The 27,000-nt window shown below is 45.1% G+C and overlaps 1 protein-coding gene across 8 annotated transcripts in view; it reads right to left on the reverse strand.

The window, feature by feature from the left end:
- The window catches only part of ANKS1A (ankyrin repeat and sterile alpha motif domain containing 1A), an 823,551-nt gene that overhangs the window by 563,376 nt on the left and 233,175 nt on the right, over nucleotides 1-27,000 (reverse strand). For 4 of the 8 annotated variants that reach the window (XM_069238816.1, XM_069238815.1, XM_069238814.1 and 1 more), the window contains exon 4: nucleotides 25,885-25,947. The exons of the other annotated variants lie outside the window; for them this stretch is intronic. In XM_069238816.1, coding sequence (XP_069094917.1) covers nucleotides 25,885-25,947 — 63 coding nt within the window. The remainder of the gene's footprint in view (nucleotides 1-25,884; nucleotides 25,948-27,000) is intronic. 8 annotated transcript variants of the gene reach the window in all.

A 27,000-nucleotide genomic window follows, 5' to 3' on the forward strand; every position in this document is an offset into this window, starting at 1 on the left:
TCTGCAATTCTGGACTTATGATTATCAGGGCCATGATTGATTTTGTGGTATTTGTGAAGTGATTCCAAGCCAGAAGTTGATCCTCTGGGTCTGAAAATAAATATTCTTAGACCAGCTTAAGTTAGGTTCGAGGATAAGGCTCTTCCAACCTTATCACAACAATTTTTACTTGAAGTCACCCTGTTCTGGTATGTTCCTCATAAAATATTGCTCCAAGATTTCATTAAACAGATTTATATTGAAATCTCCTGTTAATATTATACGTGTAATGGTATGTTCTTGCTTTATCTCCATTAAGGTCGAAATTAGGATGGCCATTTAAATATGCTTCTCTTTGTGTGATGGAATAATATAAGTGTTAATGATTATCAAGGAGAAGTTGTACTCCTCTCTCTGACCATCAGCCTTAACTGCTAAGAGCTAAGATTCCTTAAGTAGAATGCGGGTGCATACTATGTTCACAGCGGAGTTGATGCAGACTGAAAAACCTTCCCCGGGTGACCTTGGCTGCTGTATTAAACAGTTGGGTTAATAAATTTTAAAAACCCAATCAGGGGTAGGACAATAGGGATCGCTTTTTTTTTTAATTAAGATCTGATAACTATTCCAAATGTTCATAATTTCCTGGTTCTTTTACTTTTTTTTGACAAACCATGAGATTTTTCCAGTTCTTTTCAGACTCTTGATCGATGGATTATGTTGCTTATGCATCTCCAATCACACTCTATTTTGGGATGTTTTGTGGTGAACAATGGTGAGTTCTACATTAGATTGGCTTCCTTTGTTCTGCCAATGACCCCCCCCCCCCCCCACATCCAGAAAAAAGCATTACACAATATGAAACAGGGTAGGTGAAAGCCAATGTTAAGCACAACGCAGATTAATTTGCATGACTATTTTAACATGTGGGGCAATGCACTCTTGTGATATTTTGTCATTTTTATTCCTCAATTCTTGAATGCTCCTTTTCCAGATAGGATCAACTCGACTATTTTGAGAGAGTACCATGTGACCAAGTTAGGCTCGTTTACCTAGCTACCACAAGGAGCCAGAAAATCAACAGAAATTATTTCTGATAACGATCTAAAGTTGTCATGCGCTGCAGCAACCTTATTATATTATTCCGATTAAGAATATCCTGTAAGCCTTTAGATCTGCACTCTGGTACAAAAAGAAATTTATTTGAAACAGGTTTGTAAGACATTTGTTTGTAAGCCTTGAGTGAATTGCGCTGGTTGTGTATCTTCAGGCCTGTGCCTACATAAGAATAGTTGGGCTTGTACTGCTTGATACGGAATAATAATTTCATTATTATATCCCTCACAGATGTTTGAGCTGAAGTTCAGATCAGTTTGTTTGTCTTTTTCCATCAGGTCAGGCACATGCCCAGAAACTGACTGTAAGTATGACTTTATACTAGGAACTGGATTCTTTACCTCCTCATTATGAGTTGCACCTTCAGGGGCTTTTTTTTTTTTTACTTAAGTCTTCAATGCCAGCCCTTTTCGGGTGAAACAGCTTCTCCTGAGATTCCAAAGGCTAGAGTAGAGATTTTGCCATGCATGGGGTTATGTCCTGCCTATGCAGGAAGAAAGCACTCTGCACTGAACCATCTACAGAAGACCAAATTAAACACACTGAAGAGTCTGCTATGAGGAACATTTATGGGTATGTGAAGATTTGGGTGGGATCCTGTATTTTGATCTTGTGGGATAAATCTCAATATGGAGTGCCTGATAAAGACCAAGAACAATTACAGAAGTATAAATGCCAGTGATAAGTGTCACTCAACATGTCGCACAGAAGACATGAAAAGGTTTTAAAAAATAAGCACATTAACGACATCCTAAACATGGAGTGTTAAAGATATTTTTCGGCTAGTCTGTAGAGCACGCAATAAAGCACGCACTGCTACATAAACTTCAGAGCACTGCAGAGCATGCACTTTGTATAGCACAAAGAAATGTCATAAAACACCAAATTCTCAGGTATGTGCTCTCCTGCTCTACAGTCTCTCTCATTCTTTCACTTTATTTCACACAGTTAACATCTTCCTAACAATATTACCGCTCTTGTTCGTTAACTCTCCGCGTGATACAATTTGCTGTATTTCTGAGTTTGCTTTACACCCACATTCCTTGTTTCGAACCATTGTCCTCCCATTTCTTTCACCTGCACATCTCAAATTCTCTTATCTCTATCAAATTCAGCCCTCTTTTCATCATCTTAATCCCTATATTTGACCACTGATTATCTTTATCTCCTAGTTCCAGTTTATCACTTTCATTCTTCCGCCATCATCACTCAGTATCACTAAAACATCCATTTCGCCTTATAGAATTTTCTCCGTTCTGGATCCTTACAGATTACCCATCCACCTCCACTTTTAAAATTATCATTCTATGATACAAGTGGTCATGGAACATCACTGTTTGCAAAACAGTCAAAAGATAAAATAAGATAATAACATATCAAAACCTGAATAACCCAGATCATAAAAAATGAAAAAGAAAAATAAGAATTGTTTTAGTCTATAATATAAACAGCAGGAAGCGGGCTTGTTTGCCAACCAAAAGTTTAAAAAAAGAAAACAATATTCAGCTGAGGCCATTGAGAAAAGGGATTTATGTTTCTACTCTTAATAAGAAAAGAGTATCAGAATTGCACGCTTGGGGATTCTTTAAAAGACTCATCTGACATCTACATGTCCTGTCCACACTTGTGGACCGTCAGACTGTGTTATAGACCAGTATTTCTCCTGTTCCTTCCCACCATCCCATAAAAAATAGGTACACGACTGCTCAGTTACAAAAACATACTTCCAAAACCTCTCCAAGATCACAGATGCTTCAGGTGGGAGGACCACAGTATACAGCAGGCACACAGTTGGTTCAAATTGGGTTGGAAGGTACTGTAGGGCAGCACAGACAAGTAGATGCCATGGACTTGCGGCATTCCACACCATTCAGGATCACAATAATTAACGCCATGGCCATTAAAGGGATTGCATCAAAGAATGACTCCTGTCAAATTATTTTCCCTCACCTCTGCCACTCTCATTCTCTTACTCCTATACCTCCAGTTTTCACACCTTCAGCTGTTTCATTAGCACATGCATCCAAGTTTCTCTGTAAAGCAGACACTTCAATATATCCCCGTTTCCTCTTACCTGTACCTTCCCCAATTGTATTTTCACCTCATTAAATGGAAGTTCCTGTTTCTTCCCTCACCTCTATCGCTTCCATTTACAACACCTGTTCACCACCATTATGTACTGTCTTTTTTTCCCATATGTCCACTCATCGCAGGACTTATCTGTCCATCTTCTCTCCTGTTTCAAGTCACCCTACACTCAATACTTCTATCCCGCTTTTGGTTTGCATTCTGGTCTCATTTGATCTCCATCTCATAGACCCCCTCGTGTGACTTCTCATTCTTTGCCCTTCCTATGACTCACTAATGTATTTCAGGTCAGTTCATTTGTTCAGTCTCTTTGCTATGTCTTTTCTATTCACTTACATATCAGCAGCCCTTCTTTCAGCGATCTCCTAACCTTGAATTTCTTTACTTATTTATCCCCTTTCACTTCTTTCACTCTTGTTTTTCCTGTGTTCTTTCCGTTTTCTTTCCAGTTCTTCATATCCTGTTCATGAGTGACGCCCTTATCCATTTTTTGCGTTTTATCCAAAACGTATCTACAAACTCTAATTTTCAATTCCATGCTTATGAAGTGAAAGGTCAAACTTCCAGTACCTAAACGTACTGTGATTCTGGCTCAAAAGCGGTTAACCAGGGACACTGGAATTACACAATTCTGCAGCTGCTAGGTTTTCCAAATAACTATGTACTCTTCACTTTTGCCACTTAACCAGTCATCTGCTGCATAATTTACAGAGTTTAACAAAAAAGCTTTCTGTTTCAAACTCAATCGGATTAAAAATTACTAGAAACGTAGCAACACGTGCTCCCGTGCAGTGGAAGGCCATTCCTAAAGGTTAAAGGTCGTCTTTCAGTTGTTTGTTACTGTATTTTGGCATCTTTCAGATGTTTATGACAGTATTTGTTAAACCGGTACTAATGACGTAAAATCTTTGCTTAGACAGTGTTATGTGTAAAAAAAAAAATTAAAAAAAAAAACATTTAATAATGAAGTCAGTCTTTCACAAAAAATGCAGAGTTACGCCGCACATAATTTGCATATTGTTGACACATAATTTAGCCAACCCTACTGCATAATTTGTTCCTGCCCTGCCTCATAATTCCAGTGGCCCAGTTATAACTGGGCAAACGTGTTACATATAGCTTAGGGTCAATTGCAAATTCCAAGTATATACACCTTTTCAAAGTGAGAGTAATCCTCAGATACATTTAATATTAATAATTGCATTTATGGTCTTTACAATGTACATCAAAAACGTGACCTGGTGCTATTTAGAAGGAAAACTGATTTAGTGTCTCCATAGCAATGACATCTAATAAAGGTTAAAAAAAACTTGCACTTTGCATTCATCATTCTGTCTAGGAAAACAGATTAGTCTGGGACACTGCTGCAAAGCATTGGATGAGGCCAGTGAGGCACTCTGTGAGAGACCTTTTACTGGTCTGGCCCTTACCCTTGTTGGCAGATGGATACATGAGACCTTTCAGTGCACATGTGTATAGTGCACCACCCTTAAACCTTGGAGGCATCTCCCACTGCAATCAATCAATCAGAGTTTATAAAGCGCACTACTCACCCGTAAGGGGGTTCAGTCTTCTGAACTTCATTTGAAGAGCCAGGTCTTAAGGTCCTTCTTGAATTGAGGTAACAATGGTGACTGCCTGAGGTGAAGAGGCAAGGTGTTCCAGCTCTTTGCCGCAAGGTAGGCGAAGGATCTTCCTCCAGCTGAAGTCTTCTGTATGCGTGGTACGGTGGCAAGTGCCTGCTGAGCAGAGCAGAGAGGTCTGGTGGGGGAGTAGAAGGTGATTCAGTGGTTGAGGTAGGTAGGTCCTAGGTCGTGGAGAGACTTGCATGCGTGGACGAGGAGTTTAAAGTTGATCCTTTTCTCGACAGGGAGCCAGTGTGGGTCTCTCAGGTGTTTGGCGTTGTGTTCACAGTGGGGGATGTTCAGGGTGAGTCTGGAGGAGGGTGTGCTGGATGTGCTGTAGTTTCTTCAAATTCTTCTGGTGGTGCCCGCGCAGAGGGTGTTGCCATAGTCGAGCCTGCTGGTGACTACGAGTGTGTGTTATGGTCTTGCAGCAGTCATTTGGGATCCATTTCAAAATGTTCCAGAGAAGCGGAGTGTGTGGAAACAGGAGGATGAGGTAGAGTTGATCTGGCGGGCCATGGCGAGAGATGAGCCCAGGATTAAGCCAAGGTTGGTTGCGTGGTTCGTTGGGGTGGGGGATGCAGAGTGTCGCAGGCCACCAGGAGTCATCCCAGGCAGATGGGGAGGGTCCCAGGATGAGGATCTTTGTCTTGTCTGAGTTCAGCTTGAGACAGCTCTCCTTCATCCAGGCCGTGATGGCTTCCATCCCGTTGTGGAAGTTCTTCTTGGCAGTGGGTGTCATCAGCATAGGAGACAATGTTCAGACCATGGCTCCTGATGAAGGATGCGAGTGGGGCCATGTAGATGTTGAAGAGTGTGGGGCTCAGAGAGGAGCCCTAGGGTACTCCTTAGCTAATCTCTGTAGGTTCAGATAGGTAGTGCAGGAGTCTGACTCTCTGTTCTGCCGGTCAGGAAGGAGCGAATCCACTGTAGGGCCTTGCCGCGGATGCCAGCTGCGTGGAGTCTGGAGCGTAGGGTGTGATGGGAGACTGTTTCACAGGCGGCCAAGAGGTCCAGTAGGATGAGGGTTGCTGTTTAGCTGCGGTCGAGGAGCGAGCAGATGTCATCTGTGGCGGCAAAGAGGGTAGTCTCCGTACTGTGTTTTCTCCTGAAGCCTGATTGGGAGATGTCCAGGATGTTAACCTCAATGCATTGATGGCCTTTTCAATGACCTTAGCTGGGAAAGGCAGCAGAGAGATGGGGCAGTAGTTCTCGAGATCCAGGGGGGTCGGTTGTGGATTTCTTCACGAGTTGGCGAATTTTAGAATGCTTCCAATCCTTGAGGAAGGTAGCCGTCTCCATGCTGCAGTTGAGTGTGGAAGAGCTCGGGTGTGATAGAGGTGTTGGCTTTGTTGAAAATGTAGTGGGCACAGGGTTCAGTAGGGGCTCCGGAGTGGATGCTTCTCATGATGGAGTGGGTCTGGTCGTCTAGTCTGTGGTGAGGGTGGCCCAGCAGTGCAGGAACTGCAAAGGTTTGGAGGATCCAAGCTGGAGGGTTGTAGGTGGGCTTGGAAGGTCTTAGGGGCCGAAGCTATCAATGATGGCCTTGATTTTTTGATAGAAGAAGGTGGATAGTCTGTCGCCGAGGTCCTGAACTGGAGGGATGCTTGCAGCTTCCAATTGGGTTTTGGCGAACTCTTTAACCATGGCAAACCGCTCTTTGGTATTGTGGACAGTGGCATTGACACGCAGCTCCTGATATTAACCCCCAGATAAAGCACTACATGAGCGCACTGGGATCAAGGTGCTGAAACCCATAAGAACACTTAACAGGCTGGGCACTGGAGGCCGGAAGCGGAGGTGGCAACTGGGGGAGCGTGAGATGGCTTGCCCTGGAGGTTGGCGCTAGTCCTGCTCCTATGGGATGACAAGGAGTGCAAAGAAGACTGGTGGCTGGCATTGGGGGCTATGGCCGCGGGGCTGGCCCACTTAAAGGGGTCAGTCCGGGCCCTATGTGACCAGTCCATTTGAAGCTTTGGGGAGGTGCGGGGCTGCTGAGGCGCATTCTGGGACACTGCAGACAGAGCTGGGGTGACAGTTTCCACGCACACCAACTGGAAGTGAACATTTGGCACAGTGGGTGCGAACATCAGGCCTTAGGTTGACAATCCCTCGAAAACATGGGATGAAAAAAGACTAAGGCCCCCAGGATGGAGGACTATGTGCAGCGACGCTCCCCGCCCTCGGACGACTCGCCCTCCACCACACCGCAGGACTGCGTTCCCCCTACGAGAGCAGAGGGACAACCAGCACAAACTGGCCGATAGGGTCAAATCAACAGCACGGGTTGGCTACCTTGACTCCAGGGCAGGTGGAACATAGCTCTATGCTACAACAACTGTGCAAACAGGTGGAACAACTCCAAGACAGAGGAGAAGGGTGCAGGAATAATATCCAAATAGTGGGTATGCCGGAGGGTGCTGAAGGAGATCGACCCACGCAATTCATTGAGAACTGGCTGCAGTCGACTGTGTCCCCAGAGGGCTTGTCCGCTCTCTTCTCAGTTAAAAGAGCATACTGAGTACCCTCCAGGAAACCCACCTCTGGGGCCCCACTGAAACCCATAGTGGATAAAATTCTAAATTACAGAGACAGAGATGTTTTGCTGTGTGCTGCACGGGAGCAGGCGCCGCTTACAGTCGAGGGCACCAGAGTATCTCTTTACCCGGACTATACACTGTTGGTGCAGCAGCGCCGGGCCTCCTTCCAATGTAGGAGGCTGGACTGGCTTGTAGTGAGTACCAAGGGGTACTTGCACCTTGCACCAGGCCCAGTTATCCCTTATTAGTGTATAGGGTGTCTAGCAGCTTAGGCTGATAGATAATGGTAGCTTAGCAGAGCAGCTTAGGCTGAACTAGGAGACGTGTGAAGCTACTACAGTACCACTTAGTGTCATATGCACAATATCATAAGAAAACACAATACACAGTTATACTAAAAATAAAGGTACTTTATTTTTATGACAATATGCCAAAGTATCTTGGAGTGTACCTTCAGTGACAGGATAGGAAATATACACAAGATATATGTACACAATACCAAAAATATGCAGTATAGTCTTAGAAAACATTGCAAACAATGTATAGTTACAATAGGATGCAATGGGGACACATAGGGATAGGGGCAACACAAACCATATACTCCAAAAGTGGAATGCGAATCACGAATGGACCCCAAACCTATGTGACCTAGTAGAGGGTCGCTGGGACTATTAGAAAATAGTGAGGGTTAGAAAAATAGCCCACCCCAAGACCCTGAAAAGTGAGTGCAAAGTGTTGAAAATGTCACTTACCCAGTGTACATCTGTTCGTGGCATCAGTCGCTGGAGATTCACATGTTCTGCATAGCTCGCCATCTGGTGTTGGGTCGGAGTGTTACAAGTTGTTTTTCTTCGAAGAAGTCTTTCGAGTCACGGGACCGAGTGACTCCTTCTGTCTCCATTGCGCATGGGCGTCGACTCCATCTTCGATTGTTTTCCCCGCAGAGGGTGAGGTAGGAGTTGTGTTGTAGTAATAGTGCCCATGCAATGGAGTGACTAAGTATGTACCTATTTAAGGTTAAAATAATATATATACAAATGTACAAAGTTGAAGCTAACTTCCAAACTGCTACATGCTCCCGGGGAGGTGGGTGGGCACATGTGAATCTCCAGCGACTGATGCCACGAACAGATGTACACTGGGTAAGTGACATTTTCAGTTCGATGGCATCTGTCGCTGTAGATACACATGTTCTGCATAGACTAGTAAGCAGTTATCTCCCCAAAAGCGGTGGCTCAGCCTGTAGGAATGGAAGTGGTTTGAAATAATGTTCTTAACACGGCTTGACCTACTGTGGCTTGCTGTGCGGATAACACGTCTACACAGTAGTGCTTGGTGAACGTGTGTGGCGTAGACCATGTGGCTGCCTTACATATTTCTTGCATTGGGATGTTTCCTAGAAAGGCCATGGTAGCACCTTTTTTCTGGTTGAGTGTGCCCTTGGTGTAATGGGCAGTTGTCGTTTTGCTTTAAGGTAGCAGATTTGGATGCATTTAACTATCCATCTGGCTATACCTTGTTTTGATATTGGGTTTCCTGCATGAGGTTTTTGGAATGCAATAAATAGTTGTTTAGTCTTTCTGATGTTTTTCGTTCTGTGAATGTAGTACATTAATGCTCTTTTGACATCTAATGTATGTAGTGCCCTCTCAGCTACGGAATCTGGCTGTGGGAAGAACACTGGTAGTTCCACTGTTTGATTTAGGTGGAACGGTGAAACAACCTTTGGTAGAAATTTAGGATTAGTCCTTAGGACGACTTTATTTTTGTGTAGTTGTATAAAAGGTTCTTGTATTGTAAACGCCTGAATTTCGCTTACTCTTCTTAGAGATGTAATGGCGATGAGAAATGCAACCTTCCAGGTTAGGAACTGTATTTCGCAAGAGTGCATGGGTTCAAAAGGTGGACCCATGAGTCTTGTTAAGACAACATTTAAGTTCCATGAAGGAACAGGTGGTGTTCTTGGTGGTATAATTCTTTTAAGGCCTTCCATGAATGCTTTAAATCCTATATAGGGAAGTTGAATAGGTAGTCTGCAGGTATGCAGATATTGCCGCAAGGTGTATTTTAATGGAAGAGAAGGCTAGGTTAGATTTTTGTAAGTGAAGCAAGTAACCCACTACGTCCTTTGGAGTTGCGTGTAAAGGTTGGATCTGATTATGATGGCAGTAGCAGACAAACCTCTTCCATTTACTTGCATAGCAGTGCCTAGTGGACGGCCTTCTGGCTTGCTTTATGACGTCCATACATTCTTGAGTAAGTTGTAAGTGTCCGAATTCTAGGATTTCAGGAGCCAGATTGCTAGATTCAGCGATGCTGGATCTGGATGTCTGATCTGTTGGTTGTGTTGTGTTAACAGATCCGGCCTGTTGGGCAATTTGATGTGGGGTACTACTGATAGGTCTAGCAGTGTTGTGTACCAGGGTTGCCTTGCCCAAGTTGGTGCTATTAAAATGAGTTTGAGTTTGTTTTGACTCAATTTGTTTACCAGATAAGGAAGGAGAGGGAGAGGAGGAAAAGCGTAGGCAAATATCCCTGACCAGTTCATCCATAGGGCATTGCCTTGGGATTGCCTGTGTGGGTATCTGGATGCGAAGTTTTGGCATTTTGCGTTTTCTCTTGTTGCAAACAAGTCTATTTGAGGTGTTCCCCAGAGTCTGAAGTAAGTGTTTAGAATTTGGGGGTGAATTTCCCATTCGTGGATCTGTTGGTGATCTCGAGAAAGATTGTCTGCAAGTTGATTCTGGATCCCTGGAATAAACTGCGCTATTAGGCGAATGTGGTTGTGAATTGCCCATCGCCATATCTTCTGTGCTAGAAGGCTCAACTGCGTTGAGTGTGTCCCCCCCTGTTTGTTTAGATAATACATTGTCGTCATGTTGTCTGTTTTGACAAGAATGTATTTGTGAGTTATAATTGGTTGGAAAGCCCTTAATGCTTGAAAAACTGCTAGCATTTCTAGGTGATTTATATGCAGTTTTGTTTGATGTACGTTCCATTGTCCTTGTATGCTGTGTTGATCGAGGTGTGCTCCCCACCCTGTCATGGAAGCATCTGTTGTTATTACGCATTGTGGCACTGGGTCTTGGAATGGCCGCCCTTTGTTTAAATTTATACTGTTCCACCATAGAAGCGAGAGGTAAGTTTGGCGGTCTATTAACACCAGATCTAGAAGGTGACCCTGTGCTTGTGACCATTGTGATGCTAGGCACTGTTGTAAGGGCCTCATGTGTAGTCTTGTGTTCGGGACAATGGCTATGCAGGAAGACATCATGCCTAGGAGTTGTAATATCATCTTTGCTTGTATTGTTTGTGTTGGATACATGCGTTGTATGATCTTGTTGAAATTTTGAATTCTTTGTGGACTTGGAGTGGCTACTCCTTTTGTTGTGTCTATTATGGCTCCCAGGTATTGTTGTACTTTGCACGGCAAAATGTTGGATTTTGCAAAGTTGACGGTGAAACCTAGTTTGTAGAGGGTTTGTATGATTTGATTTGTGTGTTGGAAGCACTTTGTTAGTGAATTGGTTTTGATTAGCCAGTCGTCTAGATACGGGAATACATGTACTTGCTGCCTTCTGATGTGTGCAGCCACTATTGCTAGACATTTTGTAAAGACTCTTGGTGCGGTTGTTAAACCAAAAGGCAATACTTTGAATTGGTAGTGTATTCCTTTGAATACGAACCGTAGGTATTTCCTGTGCGACGGATGTATTGGTATATGGAAATACGCGTCTTTGAGGTCTAAGGTTGTCATGTAGTCCTGTAGTTTTAGCAATGGTAACACTTCTTGTAGCGTGACCATGTGAAAGTGGTCTGATTTGATGTAGGTGTTTAGTATTCTGAGGTCTAGGATTGGTCTCAGTGTTTTGTCCTTTTTTGGTATTAAGAAGTACAGTGAATAGACTCCTGTGTTTGTTTGTGTGTTTGGTACGAATTCGATTGCATTCTTTTGCAATAGTGCTTGAACTTCTATTTCCAGGAGTTCGGAATGTTGTTTTGATAAATTCTGTGCTCTTGGTGGTATGGTTGGAGGGAATTGTAGGAATTCTATGCAATAACCATGTTGGATAATTGCTAAGACCCAAGTGTCTGTAGTTATTTCCTCCCATGCTTTGTAATAATGACCTATTCTTCCCCCCACTGGTGTTGTGTGGAGGGGGTGAGTGACATCTGAGTCACTGCTTGGTTGTAGGGGTTTTGGGGCTTTGAAATTTTCCTCTATTCCTAGGGAATTGCCCTCCTCTGTATTGGCCCCGAAAGCCTCCCCTGTACTGTCCCTGGTAGCTGGACGGTGTTGCCTGCGAGGTGCTGGCTTGTGTGGCCTGACCCCGAAACCCCCCTCTAAAGGGTGTCTTGCGGAAGGTGCTGTAGGTTCCTCTGCTCTGCGGGGAGTAGAGTGCACCCATGGCTTTAGCAGTGTCAGTGTCTTTTTTAAGTTTTTCGATTGCCGTGTCCACTTCTGGTCCGAACAGTTGTTTTTCGTTGAATGGCATATTGAGCACTGCCTGCTGTATCTCTGGTTTGAACCCAGACGTTCTTAGCCATGCGTGCCTTCTAATGGTCACAGATGTATTAATTGTTCTTGCAGCTGTGTCTGCTGCGGCCATAGAAGAACGTATCTGGTTATTTGATATGTTCTGCCCTTCCTCAACCACCTGCTTTGCCCTCTTTTGTAGTTCCTTGGGAAGATGCTCGATGAGGTGTTGCATCTCATCCCAATGGGCTCTGTCATAGCGCGCAAGTAGTGCTTGAGAGTTAGCGATGCGCCACTGGTTTGCAGCTTGTACTGCGACTCTTTTCCCAGCTGCATCGAACTTGCGGCTCTCTTTATCTGGGGGTGGTGCATCCCCAGATGTGTGGGAGTTGGCTCTTTTCCGAGCTGCTCCTACTACGACGGAATCTGGTGGCAGCTGTGTGGTGATGAAAACAGGGTCTGTAGGAGGTGCCTTATACTTCTTTTCCACCCTTGGCGTTATTGCCCTACTTTTGACCGGCTCCTTGAATATTTCCTTTGCGTGCCAAAGCATACCTGGCAGCATAGGCAGGCTTTGGTAGGAGCTGTGGGTGGAGGAGAGGGTGTTGAATAAAAAGTCATCCTCAACTTGTTCTGAGTGGAGGTTTACGTTGTGGAATTGTGCTGCTCTAGCCACCACTTGAGAGTATGCTGAGCTGTCTTCTGGTGGTGAGGGCTTTGTTGGATATGCCTCCGGACTGTTGTCCGACACCGGGGCGTCATATAAGTCCCAAGCGTCTTGATCCTGGTCACCTTGGCTCATGGTGGTGTGAGCCGGGGAATGTGACGGAGTTTGCGCTGGTGAGACGTTAATTACAGGTGGAGGAGAGGGTGGCGGAGTCACCTTTTTCACCATTTTTGTTTGTGGCGCCTGGTCTGTTTGAAACTCCAGTCTCCTTTTTCTCCTAATAGGGGGAAGGGTGCTTATTCTTCCCGTTCCCTGCTGTATGAAAATACGTTTTTGCGTATGGTCCACTTCGGTGGATTGCAGCTCTTCCTCAAACCTATGCTTTCGCATCTGAGAGGACAGTGATTGTTCCTCTGTATAAGAGCCTGGACCTGGGTCGGTTACGGGTTGTTTCGGCACCGAAACCCTGCCTGTATCTCTTTTCGGCTCCGAGGTGGCTTTTTTCTTTTTTGGCGTCGAAACCTCTCGGCGTCGATCTTCGTCGGTGCCGCTGTCTCGGCGTCGAGCCGCTTCTACACCGCTATCTCGGTGTCGTTGCTTTTCTCCAGCACTTTCTCGATCCCGAGAAGGCTGCGTGCCGGTGTCTCGACCGGAGTCGGACGATCTCGGCACTGTTTTGGCCTTTTTCGGTGCCGATGGTCGGTCACCGAATTTAAGGGTGGAGCCATGGCCTGGTGGCAGTGGCGTCCCCTGGGCCTTGTCACTTTTCTTCTGTGTTGTTTTCGACGTCTTACTCACGGTTCTTTGATCGTCGAATTCCTCGGAGTCCGATTCGTGGATCAAAAAGGTTTCTTCTTCCTCTTGTTCCTCGAACTCTCGGTGCGCTGTCGGCGTGGACGCCATCTGAAGTCTCCTGGCTCGACGGTCACGGAGTATCTTTCGGGACCGGAACGCACGACAGGCCTCGCAAGTCTCTTCACTGTGCTCAGGCGACAGGCACAGGTTACAGACCAAATGTTGGTCTGTATAGGGGTATTTGTTGTGGCATTTGGGACAAAAACGGAACGGGGTCCGTTCCATCGACGTTGTTCGACACGCGGTCGGGCCGACCAGGCCCCGACGGGGGATCTAAAACTACCCCGAAGGGCACCGGAGCGCGTCGATCTTCGATGTGGTGTTGACTCTAACTACGCCGATCCCGAACGCAACAATACCGACGTAAATCTTCCGATATTAACTAACTTTCCGTTCCGAAACTCGGAGCGACAGGAACACGTCCGAACCCGATGGCGGAAAGAAAACAATCGAAGATGGAGTCGACGCCCATGCGCAATGGAGACAGAAGGAGGAGTCACTCGGTCCCGTGACTCGAAAGACTTCTTCGAAGAAAAACAACTTGTAACACTCCGACCCAACACCAGATGGCGAGCTATGCAGAACATGTGTATCTACAGCGACAGATGCCATCGAACACTAAAGTTCCCCTAAGGACAAAGAAGTTGTGTTAGAGGAATAATGCAGGAAAGACACAAACCAACAATGCAACAACGATGGATTTCCAATCTAGGGTACCTGTGGAACAAGGGGACCAAGTCCAAAAGTCACAAGCAAGTCGGAGATGGGCATATGCCCAGGAAATGCCAGCTGTGGGTGCAAAGAAGCTTCGACTGGACAGAAGAAGCTGAGGTTTCTGCAGGAACGAAAAGGGGTAGAGACTTCCCCTTTGGTGGACGGATCCCTCTCGCCGTGGAGTCGTGCAGAAGTGTTTTCCCGCCGAAAGAACGCCAACAAGCCTTGCTAGCTGCAAATCGTGCGGTTAGCGTTTTTGGATGCTGCTGTGGCCCAGGAGGGACCAGGAGGTCGCAAATTGGACCAGGAGGTAGAGGGGACGTCGAGCAAGACAAGGAGCCCTCTTTGCAGCAGGTAGCACACGGAGAAGTGCCAGAAACCGGCACTACGCGGATGCGTGAAACGGTGCTCACCCGAAGTCGCACAAAGAAGTCCCACGTCGCCGGAGAACAACTTAGGAGGTTGTGCAATGCAGGTTAGAGTGCCGTGGACCCAGGCTGGACTGTGCACAAAGGATTTCCGCCGGAAGTGCACGGAGGCCGGAGTAGCTGCAAAAGTCGCGGTTCCCAGCAATGCAGTCTAGCGAGGTGAGGCAAGGACTTACCTCCACCAAACTTGGACTGAAGAGTCACTGGACTGTGGGAGTCATTTGGACAGAGTTGCTGGATTCGAGGGACCTCGCTCGTCGTGCTGAGAGGAGAACCAAAGGACCGGTAATGCAGCTTTTTGGTGCCTGCGGTTGCAGGGGGAAAATTCCGTCGACCCACGGGAGATTTCTTCGGAGCTTCTAGTGCAGAGAGGAGGCAAACTACCCCCACAGCATGCACCACCAGGAAAACAGTCGAGAAGGCGGCAGGATCAGCGTTACAGAGTTGCAGTAGTCGTCTTTGTTACTATGTTGCAGTTTTGCAGGCTTCCAGCGCGGTCAGCAGTCGATTCCTTGGCAGAAGGTGAAGAGAGAGATGTAGAGGAACTCGGATGAGCTCTTGCACTCGTTATCTAAAGTTTCCCCAGAGACAGAGACCCTAAATAGCCAGAAAAGAGGGTTTGGCTACCTAGGAGAGAGGATAGGCTAGCAACACCTGAAGGAGCCTATCAGAAGGCGTCTCTGATGTCACCTGGTGGCACTGGCCACTCAAAGCAGTCCAGTGTGCCAGCAGCACCTCTGTTTCCAAGATGGCAGAGGTCTGGAGCACACTGGAGGAGCTCTGGACACCTCCCAGGGGAGGTGCAGGTCAGGGGAGTGGTCACTCCCCTTTCCTTTGTCCAGTTTCGCGCCAGAGCAGGGCTAAGGGGTCCCTGAACCGGTGTAGACTGGCTTATGCAGAAATGGGCACCAAAAGTGCCCATGAAAGCATTTCCAGAGGCTGGGGGAGGCTACTCCTCCCCTGCTTTCACACCATTTTCCAAAGGGAGAGGGTGTAACACCCTCTCTCAGAGGAAGTCCTTTGTTCTGCCATCCTGGGACAAGCCTGGCTTGACCCCAGGGGGGCAGAAACCTGTCTGAGGGGTTGGCAGCAGCAGCAGCTGCAGTGAAACCCCAGGAAAGGCAGTTTGGCAGTACCAGGGCCTGTGCTACAGACCACTGGGATCATGGGATTGTGCCAACTATGCCAGGATGGAATGGAGGGGGCAATTCCATGATCATAGACATGTTACATGGCCATATTCGGAGTTACCATTGTGAAGCTACATATAGGTAGTGACCTATGTGTAGTGCACGCATGTAATGGTGTTTCCAGCACTCACAAAGTCGGGGAATTTGCCCTGAACAATGTGGGGGCACCTTGGTTAGTGCCAGGGTGCCCACACACTAAGTAACTTTGCACCTAACCTTTACCAGGTAAAGGTTAGACATATAGGTGACTTATAAGTTACTTAAGTGCAGTGTAAAATGGCTGTGAAATAACGTGTGCATTATTTCACTCAGGCTGCAGTGGCAGGCCTGTGTAGTATTTGTCAGAGCTCCCTATGGGTGGCAAAAGAAATGCTGCAGCCCATAGGGATCTCCTGGAACCCCAATACCCTGGGTACCTCAGTACCATATACTAGGGAATTATAAGGGTGTTCCAGTATGCCAATGTGAATTGGTAAAATTGGTCACTAGCCTGTTAGTGACAATTTGTACAGAGAGAGCATAACCAATGAGGTTCTGGTTAGCAGAGCCTCAGTGAGACAGTTAGGCACCACACAGGGAACACATACATATAGGCCACAAACTTATGAGCACTGGGGTCCTGACTAGCAGGGTCCCAGTGACACATAACAAACATACTGAAAACATATGGTTTTCACTATGAGCACCGGGCCCTGGCTAGCAGGATCCCAGTGAGACAGTGAAAACACCCTGACATACACTCACAAACAGGCCAAAAGTGGGGGTAACAAGGCTAGAAAGAGGCTACTTTCTCACATCCAGGAGCTCAAGAAAAACCTTACAGCACAAGGCTTTGTATACGCATTGATCTTTCCTGCAACAGTGAAAGTGATACATGACAACTGCTCCCACTTCTTTGACTCTCCTGCCTCAGCCAGGGAATGGCTTGATCAGAACTGTCAGGGACCAAGTAATGGGCAGCGATGAGAGTTGGCGTCACAGGGCTTGGGTCGGCAGTCCCGGCATACCCGTTGTGGAAGGGACCCAGTGCAGGACAAAGGTGGGGGGCCATACCCGAGGCAGTCATGAAAGAGCCAATTGGAAGCCATCCAACTTGCAACTAACCTACGGGATCCTAATCGAAGATCCAGCATGGAATCATCTGTATCTGGGGATTCTGACACTGAAACTGAAGGCAGTGTCACACTGTTCCAGTCTGTCACGCCACAGACCGCATACAATCTGTGACGTAGGAAACTTATTTGCGCAGCTCCTCGACCACGATGCGCGGAAACTGTGATCACCGCCGTAGTGCCCATTCAGCTCGTTGGGCAGCACACTGGTCTGTTGCTTTGATAACTCCATGATGTTTATCTGTTCTTCACCTATTTCTAAACTGTTCATATCCACATATATATGTCACAATCTTATTCTAGAGTAGTGTACACGATGGACGAATAGGAGACCAGTTACTGATATGACCTGGGTCTGGGCCAGGTGTCAATGGTATGCCTGGAGTACAAATGTATGATTGCGCGATGGAGCCATCGCACCCCGCTAGCGTAAGCCTTACTACTTCTCCATCGTTACAACTGGTTAGGTTAATTAAATTGGTTGAGCATAGTTGTCTCCGCTGGACCGCTATTGGGTAGGGAGGGAACTTGTTCTTCGAATGCTTCCGTCACCACAGTTATACATGGGGAATGTAGCAGGATCATGGGACTGGCAGTTATACCTCTTACATCTGGTGCAATGACCTCGGTTGTTAAATCATACAATATAATCACTTGGAATGTCAGAGGCCTGGGGACGCATCACAAATGTCACTGGGTGTTAGTACAAATGCATAGACGTCTCACTCATCTTGCCTTCCTGCAGGAAACCCACCTCACGGCTCCAGAAGTCCTAAAATTACAGCGCAGATGGCGGGGTCAATTGTTCCATACTTCCTTCTCAGCATATGCTAGAGGTCCTGCCATGTCGATAAGGACAGGAATTCCGTTTTCTGCCCAAGATACTGAAGTTGATTCCCAAGGTAGATATGTCCTAATCAAGGGACTCCTGGATGGGGAACAGATAGTACTGGGCTGTTTTTATGCCCCACACCAGGAACAGGATGCATTTTGTACACACTTGTCTAACATGCTAGCAGAATAGGCTCATCTCCCCTGGGTGTTGGGGGGGCGACTCTAATGCTGTACTAGATGTGCACCATGACCACTCGCACCTGCCCCTCGCTAGTGCCACTCTGGTCCAACAGGCCAGAATACTGCGACAATGGGTTGAGGGGTGGGACTTAGTAGATGTCTGGCAGCACCGTAATGTAAATGCGAGGGAATACTCCTTTATCTCTTACCCTCATGTGCTCCATTCCAGTTTAGACTGATTTTTTTTGCTCTTCCAGCTTGCAACTCCACATAACTCATGCTAAGTACTTAGGCAAGACACTGTCTGACAACAATCCGCTAGAGATTCAATTAACCCGGGGAAGGATACCCACGCAGATACCTATGTGGTGCCTGTAGGCTACACTCTTGGAAGACCAGGTCTTTAAAGAGACATTAGCTACTACCATATACACATATCTTTGGGAGAATACTAGCACAACAACATTCCCACTGATTGAATGGGAAGCCTTCAAAGTAATTATCCATGGGACATCCATATCTATGAGGGTGGGAGCCCAGACTGAAATTTCCTCAGAGCTCACACAGTTAGGAGACGAGTTGGGGTCGCTGGAACGAGAGATGATATTGGACGATAACAAAACTGAGAGATTATAAGAGCCGCACATTCAGCATGCGGAGCTTCTAGAGTGCTTGCGAGTTGTAAATTATAGATCATAAATTAAGAACATGCATGCAGAAGCAGACAAACCGGGTGCCCTGCTTGCTAAACTAATCAGACAGCAACAGTCTCCCACACCTATTTTAAGGATACAATCCCCTCGAAGGGGTTTCTTAACTAGCCAAACTGACATTAACGAGGAATTTCGTTCACACTATGCAGATTTGTACATAGAGCAGCCACCTGCAGACCAACACTCTACGCACGTCTCTGCACTGCCATCCTCTCCCACAGGTGTCAACACTAGAAAATGAAATGCTGTGCGCCCCAATTTCAACGGCCGAGATTGGTGAAGCATTAGAAGAGATTGTGCACAATAAAACCCCTGGCTCAGACGGATTGCTTGTGGATTTTTATCTCACATACGCCAAGCTCTTGCTTCCCCACGTAGAGAAATTACACAAGAGTTCTCTTGTGGAAGGAATACTTCCAGCTACGACCGTAAGTCGTAGAAGCGAGCAGTAGTGACCTCGCTTCTCAAACCAGATAGACCTCCCACACAGATATCATCCCATAGGCCTCTGTCCATATTAAATACTGAATATAAACTCCTCAGTAAAGTTTTAGCGCGTAGACTAGACTGCTAACACTACTCCCACGGCTGCTCCACACGGACCAATGTGGCTTTGTCCCCTATCGGGGTACATCCATGAATATCCGCCGATTATTTCAGTTAATGGACGAATCGAAGCGCAAATACCCATACTCCGGCTGCATCTCCTTAGACATGCGGCAGGCATTTGATACGCTCAGCTGGCAGAATCTCTGGGCATCTCTGGAAGCCTTTGGGTAAAGCTCCTATACACCGCCCCGACTGCCAGGTCCAAGACAGGGGGGCATATATCCGCTTCCTACCCTATATACCGAGGAACAAGACAGGGCTGCCCTCTGTCCCCACTAGTTTGCATTGGCATTACAGGGAGTGCAGAATTATTAGGCAAATGAGTATTTTGACCACATCATCCTCTTTATGCATGTTGTCTTACTCCAAGCTGTATAGGCTCGAAAGCCTACTACCAATTAAGCATATTAGGTGATGTGCATCTCTGTAATGAGAAGGGTGTGGTCTAATGACATCAACACCCTATATCAGGTGTGCATAATTATTAGGCAACTTCCTTTCCTTTGGCAAAATGGGTCAAAAGAAGGACTTGACAGGCTCAGAAAAGTCAAAAATAGTGAGATATCTTGCAGAGGGATGCAGCACTCTTAAAATTGCAAAGCTTCTGAAGCGTGATCATCGAACAATCAAGCGTTTCATTCAAAATAGTCAACAGGGTCGCAAGAAGCGTGTGGAAAAACCAAGGCGCAAAATAACTGCCCATGAACTGAGAAAAGTCAAGCGTGCAGCTGCCCACGGGTCCCATACTATTTTCTGAACCTGCCCCTTATAGTATCTCCTTGTGTATTACAGACACTGAACTCTATTGATAGATCTAATATGGGCAAAAGGGTCGCCGCCGAGTCGTACTGACGAAACTACAGTTACTCGCAGATTTGGTCAACTTGGGTGCTCCAGATTTTAAAGCCTACTGTATTGCGAGCCAGTTACAATGGCTGGCTAGCTGGCCACAATTTAGACGAGATAAATTGAACTGAAACAATGTGGAAGAGGGGTTTTGTTCACCAACTGCTCTGTCCCGGTTCGCATAAACTGTCCCTTGGGGGCTACCTTACAACTAAACACTGCCTTGGCATACTGAAAACTAACTACTCGGTACACAGGTTCACCAACCCCCTAAGTGCATAACATGCCATTACGTGGGCTTCCTATCCCCTCCGGCACTCTAACAACGGCTATGCTCAGGGTTTGGGAACAGCTGGGTCCCCTCACTTTAGGAGACTTGTTCTAATATGACAAGTTACTCTCACATTGTGATTTTGTGCAATTGCATGGTTTATCGGAGACTCTTTTTTTGACACATGCTAAGATACTATCATATGTTCGCACTTATTGGGCACCATAGGGTACTGAACCAGTAACACATGAAACACTCCAGGCTCTTCACGCAATGGGACATGGTAGACATCTTGTACGAGGGATATATCACGGGATCCGGCACAGCTTCACATATCATTGGACACGCTGAAGGCCGTGTGGGTAACTGCTATAGGCGGAGTTATTACTGATAAGGAATGGTCCTTTTCTTTACAATATGCCAAGCAAGTACCCTGTAACACTCAGTTTAAGCTGATACAGTTTTACCTCTTTCACCGGGCATATCTCACTCTACATAGACTCATTAGAATCTACCACACTACAACGGTGCACTGTCCTCAATGCCACACAGAGGACAGTGATCTTCTCCATATGCTTTGGTCATGTCCGTCCCTCATACTGTACTAGAATGCAATAGGAGCCACTCTGGCGGAGATCATGGACAAATCAGTAGAATTGTCACCCGCTTATTTCCTCCTGGGACTCCACCCAAAGAAACGTGCCTCCAAAGTATGTATGCGCTTCATGGACCTGGCTCTACTGTGGGCAAAACGTCAATTGACGAGACTGTGGAAATCCCCCCATCTCTCCTCTCTTGGAAGGAGGGGGTGTTACACTGGAGCCAGGCTGAAAGCGCTGCCCTCCGAAGAGAGGAGTATAGAGGTCTGAGGAGGAAGCCGATATCTCTGGAGCGGGGCTCCCTGGTAGAAGCGCTTAGGACACAGATTGAGACATAGGGTGGAGCGTGGTGGGGCAAATAGCGTACCCTGTGGGGTGCTGGGGGTGCATCTGTGTTACACACCTGTGGGTTCCACAGATTTTATCCTATAGGGTCCATAGAGGACTCTCCCTCATTGATGTATGGCTGGTTCGATATGTTCTAAGAGTGAATATAGACAGTGAATATATAAGTTGGTCCCCTATGTAAGGAAAGATATTCCTGAAGAACTTATTAACAGATCCATCCCTTGTATCCTAACTAAGGGGCTAATAGACAGAAGCTGGGTAGGGTGGAGGTGGGCAGGATATGGGACTGTTAATCATACTACAAGAATGTTCGTTCACAATTGTAGCCCTATTGTATGGGATGTATACCTAACTACGGACCATGTGTGTTATTACTTGACTAATGCACTGTATGATGGAACAGTTGATAATTGTAACTAATAAAATTTTGTGTTAAAAAAAAAGTAGAAGTACACTGCAGGACCACAAAACAGATGAGTTCAACCTCGCTGAGTCGTTGAGTCCTTCTCATCAACAGCTTCAACCTCCAGGGAGGTTTCTTCTTTTGACCAGGAAAAACTATTACCATTTTACTCAGCCACTGTTAATATTAGGAGCAAATGAGTGTTGCAGCCCACATCTATACTATAATATTGTATTTTTGGTTCCTTTGGAATGGGTGCTGTTTTTGCAACAATATTTGATCCTTACATCCAGTCTTAAGTTCTTCATTTCTGAACACTATAGTTGTTTAGCTTAGTTGATATACAAATACCACATAGAGTTCTCTGGAAAGCCCTGCTGCTTTAGCCAAGTTATGAAGGGTGAGCCAGGGATTCCTCACAGAGAGTTCACTTTTTAGTGGTGAGACTTGTGGAAGCTCATTCAATGCTCACATCAAGACTTCGACCTCACTCTCCCCAAGAGCTTAACAATCAGAAATCCTACAGCCACCCAAATGCCCCTAGTGTGCTTATTAGAAAAGGGCGTAAAGTGGCAGTGATGAACACAATGAACAATGGTGTTGCCATTGATCATAATAGTACACAAAGGGAGAGTATAAGGGAGTAGGAGAAGACACCCACGTACTCGACTCCCCAAACACAATACTAAGTCACAAACGAGAGTACGGGGTTTTTTGAAATTACAAATGGGTTGAAAGTGTGCTAGTTGCGTCACTATACCAATCCTAAATCTCAACTAAAGATCAAACGAGGGGTGGTTTAAGGTCTGTGGAGGGGGATTTCCTTTACGGACTAGGTGGTCTCACACACTATATAGTGTCATGCTTCATCATATGACCACCTAGCCCCACCCAGGTAGGACAATACCACCTGGGCGGACTCAACCGCGCTGTTAAAGGAACAGGAGGGAGTGCGTAAATTAGTTTGATTTCTGGAAAGTAGGGATCCAGCTATGCTATGGGAATAAAAACACCTACTCAGATACCAGGGTGAGTTGCCATTGATCATGCACATTCCAAACTGAAAGACTGTACTCCAGTGCTCCTTGATGGCACAGAATGACACTCTAAGGAGGTTATGAAAAGGTACAGGCCTGTAGAAGTGAATGGTCACTACTATTACACAATGATGGGCACATTCTGGTGCACAAATTAAAATACAGGAGAATGAGAATGTAGGAGATCGTCACACTATGTGGTTTCTGAGCAAGCTTCAATAAAGGCAGCAAATGGGAATGGGAACCAGAAGAGTTTGGAGATATTTGGTTTCGGCTGGTGAAGTCGCAACGATCAAACAAATGTAAAGGTTTGACTGCAGACGATGGGGAGGTGGTGCTGGCTGCAAAGGATAATAGGGAGTTAAACACACTGAGCATTTTTAAAAGAGGTACTGTTTGTAGCATTTTTCCTAATCTCACTTACTGCCAACAAATCCGGTTCTCTATGGTCAAGGATGGAAACAAGGAGAAGGCAAAAGATCTAATGACAAAACAATGTTGTAAACATAAAAGTAAGCTAACAGGAGCGGATATGTTTTAATGCCTTTACCCCCCCATAGGATAAACATATATAATCAATAATTGAGGAGCATCTTTAATGCATCTACAGCTTATGCAATAAAATATATATTTCTAACTAAGAAATAATTACAAATAGCTCAGAATAATGAAACATCTAATAAATCTGCCAAAACAACTAAACTCTTGGAAGCCACGAGGAAGATAGTGCCTAAAGATCTTTTGCAGGCTTTTCTCATCATTTTTCTTTTAAATGTTACTTTATGAGACTGTCATCTTGTTGCACTGCTTATGCTGTCAAAGGTAATGCAACTCCAAATGCTTTAGCTACTTTACTTATTTATGATGAGGCAACATGGGAGGGGCATAGTGTAGCTTCCCTGGATAAACTTCTTAGTTATCCATAGACATGCTAAGTAAAACAAAGTTCCTAAAAAACAATTTACTTACCTAACTAATTAGGAACAGAACCATCCAAAAAGAAAAAGGAATTTGAGAAAATAAAATAAACTTCTAAACATGACAAAGTAAACATCTTCTCTCAAGGGCAGAGGAACAGAAAGCAGACGGCCACAGGAGTTGGAACATAGTACTCTGTAGCAAAAAGACAAGGCCATGGTGGCAGTCATTCTAAAGTCAACATTTATCTATTCAGTGGACTGGACCGAAGAGCAATTCTCAGCTCGATGGAACCTTCAAACATAGGAATTATCTATCATACCTCTGGCAATCCTTTCAGCATCACATAAAAAGGGAACCATTGAGGTGAGACGTATAAATCGATAGGAACACTTTTAAACCTCAAATATCTTTGTGAACAAGGCAGACTTCTAGATGAACCTCACTGGGGCAATGATTCGATGACATGGAAAAATACATTTAATTTTTACCAACACTATAATCTTTGTGAAAATATCTACGCAAGTTGTCAGGAACCTTTGTGAAATGCTTTTAAGATTATTATAATTATTTTGCTCACAACAGAAATGAAAAACCATTGATTTAGGAAAAGTAAAAAGGGTAGATCCAAAAAATCCTCATGTAGGAAGAAATAGGACACGTGTGAGAAAAATATAATGTAATAAATGCAAATGTGCGACTCACAAAACCTTTAAAAAATAAGGCAGGGGAAGGCGAAACCTGAATGAACTAAGCAAACAAGTGGAGCTTACAAAATGTTTTAACTATAGTTTAATTTGAGATTTGGTTTCTGTTTTTTTAGTTAATTCAACTCTAATAATGGAACAAATAGACAACGACAAAACAAATAAGACAGCAGACACATCATATCACATTAAGCAACAAGGGGATGGGAGAAACAAGATTTTGAGAGCCAGGAGGAACATGCCACCCAGCCTCCTACCACCACCACAAATTTATTAGAGGGTAGGGAAAGAAAAACAGTAGGAACCAAGGGCCAGATGTACTAATCCAATGGCCGCAAAAGATGACTGCAGTTTGCAAACAGTATTTTTACAACCAGTGTGTAATTTTGTTATTCAAACTATGTACCTACATGTTGGTAACCAAAATTCAAAATCAAAGTGGCTCGCAATCCAACCTACCTCATTATTGTTCTGTAGGTAGGTTTAAATTGTGACTGACTCCACTTTATGGTTACCACAGGAATAGTGGTCTGCAGACGACTAGACCTGTGGTAACATTTCAATAAAGAAACTTACTTTTGAGAAAAGCCCATTTTCATTGCAAGAAACAGAACTAATTTAAATAAAAAAAAAAAAAAAAAAATGTTCATGTTAAAAGTTGATTGGAAAATTGCCAGTGGTCCCCTGCCTGCCCTCCCTGAAAATGTTCTCAACATTAACAAACCGGGAGAGATCCAAAGCGGGCACTCTCACATTTGCAAATGGGTTAATACCACAGTAACATTTCAGTGGTTTGCTACTTGAAGTATAGTCATAAACGACAGGTATACTGCATAACCATTTAGAGCTTGAAGGAAAAGCCCACAACATGACTCTTCCAAACAGGGAACCTGGATCCATTCGCAATACCATTTTAGGAGTCAGTAAAACTTTACAGACTGCTAAAACTGGATTTGTACACTGCCAAACAATTTTTGCGGTCGCAAGTTTAGATTCGGAGTGTTTAAAACTGAAAAAATGATTCGTACACCTAGCCCATGGCATTCGAATTCCAGAAGTGCAAGGCAACATAAGAAACGTGTGTTGCTTTCTCTGCTAACAAAAGAGAAAGGAAACTGCTCTACTATGGAGACAAATACAAGTCTAAGAAAGCAGCGTGCCACAGAATAACAAGAATGAGACAATAATTGCTGTGACGTAATGTACCAAAGTAATGAAAGCCAAGAGTAGTTACAAAGTGTCAGGTAAGGCAGGTATGATAACTCACCCTGTGACAGTCAAGACATTGTTAAGAAGAGGAGGGAAAGTAGGACATATAACCAATATTTGAAGAGAAAGAAGAATAACTGACAGTATAGAAGAGGAGAAGAGATGATTTACTGATTTCCCCCTTCGGTTATCCAAATGCAGGGTAGTGTCTGACAGGAGAATATAAACAAATGAAGCAGCAGTGTCAGATGAAACTCAGAAGAGAGACGAGACATAGACAAGAACTCAAGCGTGAGTCATGGTGAAAGAAGTTAAGTAGGTCCCAGAAACTTAGTCCAAAGGACAAGGCAGTGAAAGTAGTAAGCAAAGCCCAGGAATGGCAGATGGCACAGTGAAATTCCCTAGAGGCAGGTACACACCTTAGCATTCATATAGGGATCAAAAGGGCCGTACTTTTTGAGTTCTTTGATCTCAAGAGCATTCTACAAAAAGGAGAGGAAAGAAAAAGGTTGTGAAGGAATGAATGAATACAGCAACACAAGCACTGAGTGAGGCAGACATGGCTATGGTGGGAGAGAGGTTTCTTCCTGGTTTTGGATGGCAGGAACATTATCATCCGAGTGCTGTCATCAATCCCAATATTCAGTTCGGCATCTACGAGACAGAGAATCCTCCGGTATCAAAATGCAATGATTTTAACTCTTTAGGTGGCCTCTTTTCCAGCACCATCGCTGATGACATCAAATACACACAACTCAACGTCCTACAAAAATGTCAACAGCAGACCTATCCCATCACTACTATAGCAGACCATTTAATGTTACCATGCTGTTTAAAATCTAAGTACAGAAAAAAAACAGTGTTCAGCATCAAAATGCCCAACCTTCAACCCTCTAACACCACCCCCCCGCCACCCAGCAGACCCATCATGCAATAAGACTACCTTTTCAACTGAACTGTCAGCTGCTTTGCAACCTGCTATGTTCTACTATAACTGTGATGTTTCCCTTTAGTCAGGTCATGTATCATTATTGATTGGGCCAAGAGTATCTTAAAAATGGCAATAAACATTTTTATTAAAAATAGAGCTATTTCTCTGAGCACCATCTGCACTACGACGGGCCAGGCTCACACGGTAACGTTTTTATATCATTCCCTGCTCACGCATTCCAACCACAACCTTTGCCCCTTACGGGATAGCCACTGGCCTGGGTGGATAATTGACAGTTAGGGACTGGGCCAATGTGATTTTTTTTAAATACCCCCCAGACCTCTCCCAATGATCACTTTAAACTAATTTAATAATATTAATTGCACAGGGAGTACCTGACCCTAGCGACTCAGTAGATGTTCCCCAGGTTCTGGGCGGCATGTCCCAAGTACTTCCTGGATGACACTGACTTTTTTCACATGGTATGGGACTGCCAACCATTAGCCTTCACTGCCTCCTAGAATGGGGTGTTATTAATGCCGCCATGGGCCACAGCCTTGACGGGACACCAGCTGTCTGTTGGGGTTATTTACCAAACCCCACA

This window comes from Pleurodeles waltl, chromosome 6 (assembly GCF_031143425.1).
Source record: "Pleurodeles waltl isolate 20211129_DDA chromosome 6, aPleWal1.hap1.20221129, whole genome shotgun sequence".
NCBI lineage: Eukaryota > Metazoa > Chordata > Amphibia > Caudata > Salamandridae > Pleurodeles > Pleurodeles waltl.